General features: G+C 33.8%; 1 protein-coding gene across 2 annotated transcripts; it reads right to left on the bottom strand.

Annotated features, from left to right (window-relative positions):
- Positions 1-6,716: 6,716 nt before the first annotated feature.
- LOC110601856 (protein SEEDLING PLASTID DEVELOPMENT 1) lies at positions 6,717-14,294 on the bottom strand. Of its 2 annotated transcripts, XM_021739217.2 has the most exons (10): positions 13,737-14,294; positions 13,105-13,319; positions 12,615-12,765; positions 12,178-12,369; positions 11,283-11,445; positions 10,909-11,141; positions 8,545-8,721; positions 8,331-8,453; positions 6,917-7,203; positions 6,717-6,816 (listed from the first exon to the last, which is right to left on the bottom strand). In XM_021739217.2, exons 1-10 carry the CDS (start codon positions 14,193-14,195, stop codon positions 6,798-6,800), a joined length of 2,019 nt encoding a protein of 672 aa, XP_021594909.1. In that variant the 5' UTR covers positions 14,196-14,294; the 3' UTR covers positions 6,717-6,797. The 2 variants fall into 2 exon arrangements, with proteins under 2 accessions (XP_021594909.1, XP_021594908.1); XM_021739216.2 differs by having other exon boundaries at positions 6,717-7,203; positions 13,737-14,293.
- Positions 14,295-14,544: the final 250 nt, after the last annotated feature.

Here is a 14,544-nt window from a genome sequence, read left to right as displayed (position 1 = left end):
ATATTTTAAATTTAATTCATTAAAAAACACATTATTATTATTATTATTATTATTATTATTATAACAATTCCCACCGAATTATATTAGGTGGGGGGAGTTTTGGACAGCATTAACAATTTGGGATGTAGGAATTGGCCAATTGATAATGACAAGCTGGAGTTGGTCGAGTCATGCATGAGTACTGTATGTATAAACATAATTGGCCAATCGGACTTTAATTACAAGAACTATTTATTGAGTTAAATACAAAAATAGTTACTGATCTAATTTTTAATATGGATATAATTAAAAAATTATATTTTTTAATATATATAAAAAAATAAAAATTATAAAATGAAATGAGTATTATTTGTAAATTCATATAAATTATTTTTTTGAGCATGCACAAAATAGTCAACATATAATTAATTAGTGTAGCTGATTTGCATGAAAAATGATGTTGACTTGAAAATAGCACATATTCAACATTATTTTATCACTTAACATTATTTTATATATATTTTTTAATTAAGTTTTAAATCATTTATGAAATAAATATAAATATCTGAATAATTTTTTATAATTTTTTTTAAAATTAAAGCTATTAATTAATTTTATAATTTAAATAAATAAACTTTAATCAACAAATATCGTGAGTGGTAACATATACATAATTATATATATTGAATCTTTTCTAAAGTTAAGACTTGAAAGAAAAAATAATAATAATAATAAAAATCCATTTATTGGATGTTAACAAGGCAAGGCAAGTGAATAATAAAATTAATTTTTATTCAATTCTTTACAATGCAACTTGGTGCCATTTTTTAATACCCGAAATGCCCTTTGACACGAATTAAGATGGGAGCTGCTTTTCACAAGTAAAAAAAATAAAAAATGAAAATGAAAATAATAATCAATTTGAACTAAACAAAATCTAAATCAAGATTTAGAGGTGTACGTTGGAGCATCATTCTAATACGAATATAAAATATTTTAAATTTTTATAGTAAATTTAAAAAAAAAAGATTTTTTTTTTACTATAATTATAAGATAATTAGTGGGTTAACAAGAAAAATGGAGGCCAGGAGTCATTGACTTTATTTTAAAAGTCACTAATTAAACAATTAGTACTGTTTTATAGTTTGAAGCACTAATGTGAATTTAGAGAGAATAGAAAAAAGTCAAAAGGGAAGTTAAATTATTAAATTAGAGGGTCAATGGCCACAGTGCAAGACTCACCCAGCCAAAGATGCTTTGATGACATGTTTGCTCACCATTGGTATTAATTTGCTTGGTGTATATGTATATGTATATGTATATGTATATGTATATGTATATGCATTAGCAGCTTTGTCTTTTTGTGGGACCAAACAGTAAAGTAGAATAGAGGAGCATGCACAGAGAATTAATGGTCGACAATTTTAATTAAAATGATAAGATTGATGATGCATAACATGGTGGGTTGTTACAATTTCTAATAATGCTCGCAGTGGATGACAACCCACAAGTGCATGAACTTGTTAATTCACAAATCAAAAACATTCGTGGTTTTTTGCCGAAGGTTTATGGGCAGGCGAAGACATTAAGAAAGGATATCCTTTTCTTGGAATCGAAGGTTAATTCACAACAAAATCGGTGATGCTGAAAGCTTAAGATTGCGGCCAAAAGCTTCCACTTGTCAATATTCCGTAAAAGTTTATTTCCTTTATGCCTCAGTTTTCACATTATCCTCCTTAAATCAACCACATATTACCCTCAATTTTAACATGGCTTAACGAAGAGAATTCCGGTGAAGCCGATCATGAGATTCATTATTCTTGTAATATTCATTTGAGATTTTGAGAGATTAGATACCACAGACCATATAATACAAGGAAATTAAGGAATAAAATAATATTCCTTTTATTGAGAGAAATAAAAATAAATAAATAAATGAAGTCCATGAGAGCACTACATGGAGATTATTTTAGAATTTTCCTTTTATCCATACATTTTTAAGGTGGGCATATGGGCATGAAGTGCAGTCTATATATACCCTGAAGCTATGGAAATGTGTACATCTGCACTTCATATTTGAGCTGGGAGACAAGAGAGATGACAATGGCAGCTAATGTAAGGTTTCTGTTATGCTTAGTCCTGGTGTTGCTTTCATTTTCAATGTCGGAAACTCGTCCAATCCACCACTCCTCACACCAAAGGAGGAGTCATCGTTCCCTCATAGAAACTGCCAAAGAAGTGTTGGATGAAAGCATGCGGAGGCAAGAGATCGTTGGAGGTTTCAATCAGTCTTTTAGAGTCAGTCCTGGGGGCCCTGATCCCCACCATCACTAGCTGATACTCTCTTTCTCCTCCTCCTCTTCCTCGGGCGGCTCCCCTCTTCCAGTTGGATCTCGATTTCTTCCTAAACAACATAACTAGACTATTTACACTATTGTAAGAAACAAAGGTGTCTTTTACAAGAAATGAAAGGAGTTTGACATTGATTATGGTTATTGTGTGTTATTGTAACCGTTAGTTATTTTCGATTATATAAGTATAGGTACCGATTATCATGGAACTATTAATTATGATTATTGTATGTGCTACAGTTTTATCATAACTATTGATTACGATCGATAAAACCGTAATACATATACAATGATCATGTAACTCCATTTATTTCTTACAAGAACACCTCTGTTTCTTACAATAGAGCAAATGGCCTAGCTTTGTCGATTAGGAAGAAATCAGGATATATGCATGTATGTATAATGAAGTTTGGAGGATGGATTGGAGATAGTTTTGGATTTTGTGACAAAGTGCTAAATGTTTAGTAGCTATCAACTGCAACTTTTCCTCGCAATCATGGGAAGACAAAAGTGCAAGTACATATTATATAACAATGATTCTATATAATCAAAGGTTGAACTAGTACTAAAATGTCTTGACCTATATTGTATCCCAATATTCTTATAAGCAAAGCTAACCTTTTTTTTTTCTTTTTGCAAGCAAGTCAATCATTTATTTATATATGCATTAATCTTAAGCAAACCCATAAACTGGTGCTCTATATATTAATTAGGTTAAAAAAATGGGAATAGGACAAATTTGTGCTTCAAAGGTGCGACTTAGATAATAAGTTAAATTAATTAGAGAAGCTTTTCAGAGTTGAGCGATTAATGAAAAGTTTGAAGATTAAGTATAAATTAATAGCTTACAAATCACAAGTTGTCCAATAAAATTGAAGCGTTGCACGTCCAATATCTCCGAAAATGTTCAGTTTTGCTTGGCAGTTTGGTTTAATGATTACCATGCCTTTCGGCTGGTGATAATGTCTTTTATTTTAATTTTAGGTAATTAATTAAAAAAAGGGTTGAAGTGGAATCTAAAGGAGAAAAAGAATTGATAGCTTTTTCTTGAATAATATAGAGTTGAAAGAACCGAGAGAAAGTGAGAGATAGAGCTTAGCGGAATCGTCATTGTTTTTTTTTTCCTGCCTTCTAAGTTAAAATGGGTTTCTTCAAAGTTTTGGATTGGTAGTTTACCTTCCTCCTATTGTCGGAATGAGATGATGTTTTTGGTGGTTTCCGTGGATGGGATCGATGCTATTCTTGAGTGGATTTTGATTTTAGGTGCTTGGTGGGAAGCTTTTATTGCATGCATGCGACAATTGGTGGTTCCAAGTAACATACCGCCGAGTCATGTCAAGTTTAATTTTCTTTAGCTGCAGAGAGATCGGTCCGTGTGAACATCTTTATCATCCTACTTAGGTTGTGCTTCTTGTTTTATTGGCTGGAATTTTTACAACTTTAATTTGGTACGTAATTTCCTCTCCTTGTTGTCTTTGTGTCGTCTGGAGGAGATTAATTGTCTAGTTGACATCTAACTTAAAGTTAATCCAGATCGATGTCCGCATGAACAGTGGATGAAACAAGAAACTGAGTTTCTGATTTTTAGATTGAATTGCTTTGGATCAGATGATTTTACTTGTTTTGCGTGGACCAAATTTATTGAGCCCACTCTATATAATTTGCCTCATTTTGGCCACGTAATGTAATCTTATTGTAGTGAAAAAAAAAATTATAAGAATTGAATTTAAAGCATAATTAAAATTATTTAAAAAAAAAAAAAAAGTTGACTTGGTAGAGAGGTTACTCAGAGGGCAAAGAGGATAAAAAGTGGGATTAATTGAGAAATGCAAATGCGGGTTTATAAGATAATTATCTAATCAAGAAGAAGACAAGACGTAGGCTTTATGTGGCTGCTTCTTTTAGGTAGGATCCAGCCCTTCTTGTCGGTTTTGTCCACCCACTACACCTAAGACTCCTCGGCCTCAATAATAATTTAAAAAAAAAAAAAAAGAAAAAGAAAAGAAAAGTGCATGTGCTTTTTCTTCAACACACATTGCTTTAAAACCATAGGCTGAAATTGTCTTCTTTATACATAGGTTCTGAGAATGGATGGAGCCACTAATTATCCTTTGTCTATTCAATAATATCTATATTTCAAAGTGCTTTCAAACTAGTATAATATCTCTATAATTTTCTAATAATTAGCTTTTTTTAAAAAAATTATTTTCTTTATTAGCATAAATTAGTCAACTATAAATCTCTTTCTTTTCATTAGTAAGAGTATCAAAATGTAGATAAAAATAAATAAATAAATAAACAAATAGAAAGTAAATAAGATTGATCTACTTAATGTGGGATCAACGTGTTGTATTCATAGACTTGATAATATTAATTTATTAGATGAAAATTCCATCTCATACCACCGATTTTTACCGACTTAGTTACCTCATCTGACATCACCCTTTATCCATATAGCCTTAAAATAATGACATGACACTGCAGGCAAGGCATTACCATTACCAAAGATAATAGATAATTTAGCACTAGTCTCATTAGACCTAAGCTCCATTCATCAAAAGTTTCACCAGCAAATGATCACCCGTTGAGTTTTCTTTTGGCAACTAATCCATTTCCTTATCTTCTATGGAAGTTATCACCACAGGTTAATGCCTATAGATAGTGCTATGAATAATGTCAATCTGCATCCTTATTCTCTAGTTGTCTACCACATCATCTATATTATAAATCAGTAATATTGTGCCATGTTAATGCAATTATGGGCACTTGTCCTTCAACTATGGATGATGCCCTATACCCAATTTCAAATACATGAAGTAAACACAAAGGAGACCGATCACATTTCAATTTCATTATTGAGGTAATCAAGAATCAGTAGTAGTTAACTTCATCAGAAAAACTCCCTCCCTTTCACTGGGTTATTTATCCTACATAATTGTGAGAAGAAGGAGTATGTACTTCATAATTTTTCAGAACTTGCAAGAATGGTCTTTCACAGGTAAAATCCTGTCAAAGACTAATAAAAGTGTTGACACCAAACTATGGTACAGATAATGATGTACGCAGTGCAAGTAACTTGCATTAAGTTACTCTCAGATGCAACATTAGTTCTCTTAATAGCAAATCCTAAACAACTAGGATCTCCATACACACTAATCAAGTAACAGGATATAATCAGTCAAGACAAGACAAGCAACTCATGCACAATTGAAGCATCTGAAATGCCTGTCACTGAAATAAATGCAGCGTTCCAAACTAAAGGAAAAAGTATTGTAAGTCAGTAATAGTGGGGAAGACGTGAGAATACCTTAATTACTTTATGGTTGTCAACTTGTCATTTGTCAAGGACAATATAAAGTGTATTTATTAGGCCACAGAAAGGGATAAGAGCACTGAACGGACTGCATCGAAACCCAATGAATGAACTGCTAGTTCAATGATCCAGTATGGTTAATTCAAGACAAAGACACAAACCAACTGGTGACCTAGCAAACTGGTCCTTCTATATATATAACTGATATAATTAGTTAGCAAAAAATTATGGACACCAACTGGTCATTCTAAAGAGGGGCTTGCCAAAATATATCTGCAACACTCCAAGCAAAAAAGTCATAAAGCATTTGCGATTTTAGGTCACTAAGTTTATGAAAAGATGAGAGAATGACTCAATATTGTTAGGTCTAGTAAACCAAAAACAAAAGATCTCAAATGGAAATAAATAACCACTTAAAGTTGGTCACAAGTTGAAGATGACATGAGACAATGTCTCCTACAATATTTAGGTCATATCCAGAGAAAACCAACGAAAATAAGTGTGATAGATAGGCAGCTAGTTCAGGACAAGATTAAATTCTAAAGGATGAGTACAAGTGCAATTAATTTTGTCCGTGCATCTCAAATGAGGACTCCCTAGATAGACAAAACAGTGATAGGCGAGATGAAAGAATGGTGAATGCTTAATTAAGTCCCACAGCGAGAACCAATGAATGAAAATGCAGTTACAAATTCAAGTTTGTCAGGTCGTAGGTTAGGCTGATGTAAGAAAGCCTTTCATGATCATGCTCATTGAGAGCCAATGAAAGCAAAAGCTGAATGTGTGAGTCATAAATTAAAGTTATTTAGCTGACTACTTGAGAAGAAAATGAGAATTTCCTTCGTTATTTGCTACCAACATGTTATGTTACTATCTTCGTTCGCTTCTTCTGTCTGCCAATACAACAGCATAATGTATCACAAAATGTAAGATCAAACTCTACAGAACATAAGATCACAGATTTATGGATTATCAATTATGTAAAAGATAATTACTCATACTGAAATCTGAGCAGGTTATTTTGCTAATATGTGTAAAAGGATTTCGTAGAGAATTCTCATTTCACATCAATATGCTGATAAATGTAAATTTGCATTACTTTAGAAATGATATAAAAACTATGCATAGAGGCCAGGAACCAGTAGTATGTGAAATCAATAAGACAAGATACCCCTGTCCACAAATGACAACAGAGCAATGTTTCAAATACTGCATAATCAAGAGCATTGTACAAAGGTAAGGAGTCCAGACTTAATCAGGAAGGAGAGGTAACCTGCCCACTATGTTGAGGGATCCATTTAATTCACCACTGGTACCAAGGAAATCATCAAAGCTGCTACCTGTGCCAACTGTTTCACTAGACTTCCTACCTTCATCCAACCTAGCCTGATATGGAAGGATACGGAGACGTACATCTGGCTCTCTACCAATTTTTTCTGATTGTAATTTGTATTTTTGGATGAAATCCATTTGAAGTGAAATAATGTGCGATGACCTTGGGAGTAGCTCTATTGATTCTCCTCTTGCGATTACCACCTGCTCAACAGCTATCCTTGCCTCCTGCAAGAATAAATCAGTTCAAGAAGCTGAAAGGCAAACATGTTGAACGTAAGCTAGTTAAGCTATGTAAACAAGCCAACACATAGGATGGATTTGTTCTCAAGGCATATTTCACACCAACTAATTTCAATTTTGGTTCAACATAAAGTTGTGATATTATTTGCACACACATCCTGTAAGCAACGCAATAGCCTAACCTTTGCTTATTTGCAGAGATCTATAAGACTATAGGACAGAGGTAGAATCATGGTTTTAAATAACAGCCGTTACGTTACGTAACGGCCGTTATGTAACGGGTTTTGGGGGGGCCGTTACCCGTTATCCCGTTATATAACGGCCCCTCCTGATTTGCATGCGTAACGGCCGTTACGGCCGTTACGTAACGGTAACGGTCGTTACCGACCGTTATGTAACGGTAACGGCCGTTACCAATAATTAAAATTCTTTTACATCTTTTATTTTTTGCTCCCTATTCTCATTTTCATTAGTTTGTATATTTTTTGGCAGCTTTAAAGACTATATTTTTTAAGTTTTCTCTTCCCTTTCTCTTTCAAATTTCAATCTTCCTTGCATATTTCTCATATAAACTTAGATCCATTATAAACTACTCTATTTCCAAGCTTATTTCTTCTAAAAAGTTAGTTAAATTTTAGCTATTTTAGTTTTTAATTATTGTTTTTTTTCCTTTTTTTTTTTGTAAATTTTTGTGGATTAAAGTGTTAGTTTTGAGTTAAAATTATACTTTGAGCTATTAGTTTACTCAATCTATAAAGATTATGTTGATTTTTCTTATTTTAAACTATATGATGTTTAACTTAAGTTAAATAATCTATATTTTATATATTTATGTTTATTATGCATTTGTATACATTGTTCCAAATTAAATCTAATCAATATCATTTTATTTATGAACTTTGCAAATTTTTTTAAAAAATTTGCGTAGCGCCAGGCCGTTACCGTTACGTTATGGCCGTTATAGGTCTATTTCCGTTACCCGCGACCACGACCGCGAACGTGGCCGCGACCGCGATTTAAAACCATGGGTAGAATAGTTAATGCTATTCAGCTGAATATAAATAGATAATAGAGATAAAAAAGAATCCTGAAAAAAGAAATTCAAATCTTACTTCTAGGGCATCAGTCTTCTCTGATGATTTTGCACTTTCTTCGGATCCAGAATCCTTCAATCCATTAGCACAATCACTAGCCAACTCCTTTATGACCTTTGTTATCTGCACCAATGAGCTTGTCTACAGTGGGGTGAGAGGGGAGAACAATTTCAGGGTTAATTGATTATAAGCAATGACTTCCGAGACCAAAAAAGAAATCATTGATATAAACCTTTGTCACATATATGGGAATGTCATGAGATTTAGCAGCAGCTTGAATCCCCGAATTCTTCTTGAGCTTGGACTGCAAGGCAAGTAGTGCATCTGCCTCGCTTATATTATCAGTTAATTGAACTGCAGTATCCATTTTCAACTGATTGATCACTTGAATCACACTTGCCTCCAGTATCTAGAATAACTGCTCATTCTGTAAGTTCTCATTCCAGTATTTCTTAACATGTACAAGTATCACAATTGCCAACAATAAACATTATATAAGCTTCAACTGACAAGAAAAATACTGCTACATTTTTTAACATAAAAAGAGGGCTCGATCTTGTGGAAGATGTTATAGGTAGTAAATATGTTAATATAGGAAGTAAATATTGATAGATGGATCAGTTGCTTAATCTTAGGATTGTATAATCATAAATTTGATTTTCCTTCCTATTTAGATATCGTCTCTCGTGTATAAATAGATTGTAATCTTTATTGTGAAATACAACAACAACAAAATATTATTTTTCTACATGGTATCGGAGCCTTATTAGAGATTGATTTTTTTTTTTGGAGACTTAGGGCTCCTATTTTTTGTGTTATCCATCTAGGGTAATATTTATCTCTCACCGTCCACCTAAAGTCGCCTTGCAGCCCCTTCTCAGATTTTTGATTCATTTGCCGTTTGAGTGTTGGGTGGAGGCGTTTTTTGATACTGTTCATTTGGGTTATCCATAGTAACATTTGAAAACTTAGGACTCTATTTATTTGGGTTACCAATAAAGGGTAACATTTGGAGGGTAACGTTTAGAAATTTAGGACTCTATACATTTGGCTTACCAATAAAGGGTAACGTTTAGAGACTTAGGGCTCTGTTCATTTGGGTTACCAATAAAGGGTAACGCTCGGAGACTTAGGACTCTGTTTATTTGGATTATCAATAAAGGGTAACGTTTGGAGACTTACAGCTCTGTTCATTTGGGTTACCTCACAAAGGGTAACACATTGAGACTTAGGACTCTGTTCAGTTGGGTTATCTATAAAGGGCAATATTTGGAGACTTAGGGCTCTGTTCATTTTGGTTACTCATAAAGGGTAACATTTAGAGACTTAGAACTCTGTTCAACCGGATTACCCATATAATATTTGAAGATTTAGGGCTCTGTTTATTTGGATTACCCATAAAGGGTAACATTTGGAGACTCGGGACTTTGTTCATCGGGGTTATCCATAAAAGGTAATATTTGGAGACATTCGGCTTCATCGGGTACTGTTCACGAGTACTGTTCACGGGTTCTGTTCTTCTGATCTTTTGTTTATTTTGATTGTCTTGGGTTTGTTGTCTTTATGGCTGAAATTGATTATATATGTAACAAGTTGGACATGATTAACATTTATGCTCCAACTTGAGAGGGAGTGTTATAGGTAGTAAATATATTAATATAGGAGGTAAATATTGATAGATGGATCAGTTGCTTAATCTTAGGATTGTATAATTATAAACTAGATTTTCCTTCCTGTTTAAATATCGTCTCTCGTGTATAAATAGATTGTAATCTCTATTGTGAAATACAACAACAAAATATTATCTTTCTACAGAAGAAAAATTTCGGAGACGGTAATTAGAACTTTAACTAGCTGATGCAAAGCGCCACCATTCTTTCTTCTATTATGTTTAAGGTCATAAGAACTCAGGGAATTTGTAGAATTAGAAAATTCTACCTATTTTAATAGAAATTAATTTAATCATGTTGAGCTCCACAACTGAAATCATGAAATAAATAATTTCTTTCTGGTTCCAAACATGAAAGTGTAGAATCCAAATGGATTTCTCAAAATTTTGTGACATTCATAATTCATTAGTCCAAATATGGTATTATAACTAATTGGGATGTTAATAAAACCAACTTAAAAAAAATCATTTTGAGATTCAGCTGGCCAAGCAGCCTCATTCACTTCTTGTTAACAATGAGGTAAGTATCATACCTTCACATGCAATACCCAGTACTATTTAAAATCCTTGACCATATTACAACTCTGAATGAGGGGCAAAAAGATGACGACATTTAAGAGTGTTTGTCACCTTTTTCCTTTCACAAGATATCTCTGTTGAATTCTGCATCAGAGTTTTTTAAATCAAGAAAGTAGCTTAAATACAATACCAAGTACAAGAATAGCCCTAAAGTTAGCTTCTTTTTTTTTGGTAGCTGGATATGCTACATGTTTATATGTGAGTTATTAATGAAATCAACATAACTCTCGTTCATCATTGAAAATATAAGAGAAAAACAAGCAGCAAAGTGGCAGTTAGACAAATGCTAACATCAACTCCATAACTATAATGATAAATCAATCAAAGTCAAAGGAGAGCATGTCTTACCCCATAAACATACAAGCGAATAGTTGTCTCATCTTTTAAAGAATTCTCACCCTCACTTAGAGGAGATGCAGAAATGAACCCATTACTAGCAATCCTTTCATCTTTCATCCGGAGATCTTCAAACGATATCGCATCTCTGTTCTCAACAGATGAGTCAATAGAAGGTTCCACTTGTACAGTTTCCTTTAACCCCTGAGAATTCATCTTGCGAACTTCAAAAGTTGGTGGACGACCTTCAATAAGAAGGGGGACAGCAAACCAAGCAAATGGATAGATTAGAAAAACAAGCCAACCTCAACTCCTTAGCAGTTAAATTAAAACATGGAAAATAATTATTTTCTTTTACTAAGTAGTAAATACAAAGGTTAAGGTACCTGAGAGAATGGCATCCACTGTTGACTCTAGGCTACGATGAACACGCAGCTCATTCTTTGAAATTATCTCCACTGCACAACTAAATGTTGAAGGTCCTTTCCTCTCTAACACCGTCTTCTGGACTCCTCTCCTATTTGCTTCTTCATCCCCCAGTGTCACACTCTAAAACACGGTTGTAATGTAGAAATGAAAAGAAGTTGTTGCTTGCATATTGCATGACTGCTAAAATCTTAGAAATCAAGGACAATCCCTGCATTGGTAGTATTTTGATTGGAACACAAAATAGTCTGTTTCTGCTCCACAATTTCACTTCTATGGACTTCAGCATAATTAGGGTAATTTTCACTGGAATTGGTAAAATTTCCACATTCTTCAAAAGCAACAGTGTTTCTTTGGGGAATCACTGAGGTACCTCAGTGAGTTAATGGAAGTTGACAAGGATCACTACCCTTGTGGCCATTGACTCTGTATTTTCTGATAAGGGGCTCATTTTGAGGATAATGGACAGGCTTTGGCTACTGATATCAGAGATAGATTTTGTCAAGATAGTCAGTTTTGGATAACCAAATAGGTTTCCAGGCATCTGTACCATTATAGGTTTCTGGACACCATAATTTGTAAATTTGCGTTGCTGGTTAAAGAAAAAAATTAGACAGAAAAGCTTATTATGTTAATGTATCTAAAAACTATGAACCTACAGAATTCAATTATATTCAATCAAATTTCATACTCAAGTTCTATTTCTATAATTTCAAATAAGTCAATTGTAAATAATACTTTGTAGTTGGTTTTCAAACAACTTAAGGTAAAGAAAACTATTGCCTGACATGACAGAAAGGGGATGGCTATGTTAACACAACAGCTATAATTTTATCAGTTAAAAGAGACGTTCACCTGTATTCCTCCAACAAGCATTTCCAGAGAAGGATTAACTATCAAATTTTCAATTGTAACTCCATGAGCAGTAGCTACTAACTGAATCCCACGTTGTGCAATTGTACTTGCAGCCATTGCTTCGAGTTTTGTGCCAATTTCATCTATAATTATCACTTGGGGCATATGATTCTCTACTGCTTCTATTAATACCTGAATATAGAAAACTATAAACATTAGCATTATTGACAAATGCTTGAATAATAGATGGCATATAAATTCAATCTTCATATGGTTTGCATATCCTATTGATCAACTACATGCTAGGAGGAACAATAGTTGTGCTTCTGAAACCATCAACAATCACAATTAATCAAATTTTAGTTTATCAAGCCTCATCTTATGAACAGAGTCAACGGATATTAGCAAAGAGACATCAGAATACCTCCAGATCATACCTTATGTTGCATATCTGAATTGGGAACTTGCATTCGGCGAGCATTACCTATACCTTCATGAGGTATATCACCATCCCCACCGATCTCATTGGAAGTGTCAACAATCATTACTCGTTTCTTGTAATCATTTGCAAGCATTCGAGCTATTTCCCTGCATCCCAGAATTTTGTCAATGAACCAAGGAGTAGCCAATATCTATATTTTTCTCTATTTTACTGAAACTTCTGTTCTACCATGACAAATTCTTCTTTTATTAAAAAAAATAATAAATATGTCTAATATAATAATCCATATAGGATGTGAAAAAAACTGGGAAAAAGTGGGCAGATTTTCAAATTAGATGCCAAGAACGGGGTATACCTGATAGTCTACAGCTAATCCCTGCTCTTTTATTGTGCAACAATTCAATGCATAAAGTGATATGCAATAAATTTTAAAAGGTACAATTCATGAAAGCATATGATCTGTAATAAAAATATGACACACTAGCCTGATAATTGTGGTCTTTCCCACCCCTGGAGGCCCAATAAGCAAAATAGAAGCCCCAACTTGAACCAAATCCCTCAGTAAACTAGCACTGCCCGGTATTGCCCGACCAACGCGACAAGTTAAGCCAATAATTTGATGCTTCCGATTTCTGATGGCACTAATGCGGTGCAATGTCCGACTGATGCCTGCTCGATTGTCAATGGCAAAGTCACCAACCTGCAATATGACAGTTTGATGAGAATGAAAAATGAAAATACAAAAAAATTCACAATTAACCAAAAATTCCATTTGACACAAATGTGGCTAAATAAGATGATGAGCTCAACTAAAATCTCAGAATTTACATTTGTGAATATAAGATAATCAAATGGAAAAATGCATTCATACTCCTATAATTGTTTATCATAAATGGATAAGATTGGTGAGATGAATAGTGTCACACACAAGTTTAAAGCTATTCATCCAATATATATTTAAGGTTATCCAATTTTCGATAAACTTATTAAGTTTATTGAATTTATCATTACACTACATAATAGCCCTCTCTACACCTATATCACCAACAACAGAGTAAATCATAAAGCCAAAAGCATTTTAACAAAGACTTGGCGAGCAAGAACCAGAAGCAAAAACCTGTGAAGTTGCGTGCTCAAGATCCTGTAGTGTAATCGGACAATCCGATAAAACAAAGTCCCCAGATGGGAACCTGGCGAGTGGCCTCCGACCCACGTCCATAACCACCTCAACCAAGTCATGGAGCTCCGGATGCTCGCTTACTCTTCTTCTCATCTCCTCAGGCAGCAGCGCCAGGAGTCGGCCCAATTCGACATCAAAATCATCATGAGGAGATGAGGAAACAGCAGAATTCGAAAATGAAAAATACCCACAAAGTTTCTTGGGGACAACCCTTTGATCAAAGGAATTTGGGGAGAAATGGATTGCTCTAAACGGAAATTTGGACAGTGAAGCTTGATGCGGGAACTGGGTTAGGAGAGGTATCTGTGGAATTTGAAGCAGAGAAAAAAAACGGAGCATTTGAGTTTGGCGGGAAAATAGCGCAGAGGAGGTTCCTTCTGTGAAGTGGATCAGCATCTGTACTTTCTTTGTGGTTGCTCTTCCCAGTTTCCAGGAGAAAAAGAAATCCCCAGCCACATTTTAGTTAGCTTTCGTAAGAACCATAGAAGAAAAACAAATTAGCAAGAAAGGAAACTTAATTAAGTTGATTGAGAAATGGTCCATAATGATAGCTTGAAGCCCATAGAAAAATGGTCCAAATATGAAATTTAAAATTCTGAGAGGGCCTTTGTCTTTAAGCCCAAAATAATTTTGAAGTTCTAAACAAAATAAATCCAACTCCATCTGACGGACTAGAATAGCGATTAAAATAAAAATTTATCTAAATTCAATATATTATAAAATTAAAAAATAAATTAGTAACATC

This window comes from Manihot esculenta, chromosome 15, assembly GCF_001659605.2.
Source record: "Manihot esculenta cultivar AM560-2 chromosome 15, M.esculenta_v8, whole genome shotgun sequence".
NCBI classification, from domain to species: Eukaryota; Viridiplantae; Streptophyta; class Magnoliopsida; order Malpighiales; family Euphorbiaceae; genus Manihot; species Manihot esculenta.
Note: the sequence above shows the minus strand (reverse complement) of the source record. Positions and strands in the feature narration are given on the sequence as shown.

Coding starts and splice junctions, on each gene's coding strand:
- LOC110601856 (XM_021739216.2), bottom strand. CDS start 14,195: ATGCTGATCCACTTCACAGAAGGAACCTCCTCTGCGCTATTTTCCCGC. Junction 13,320..13,736: donor TTGAGCACGCAACTTCACAG/GTTTTTGCTTCT, acceptor GTCATATTGCAG/GTTGGTGACTTTGCCATTGA. Junction 11,446..12,177: donor TGCTTGTTGGAGGAATACAG/GTGAACGTCTCT, acceptor ACCGTGTTTTAG/AGTGTGACACTGGGGGATGA.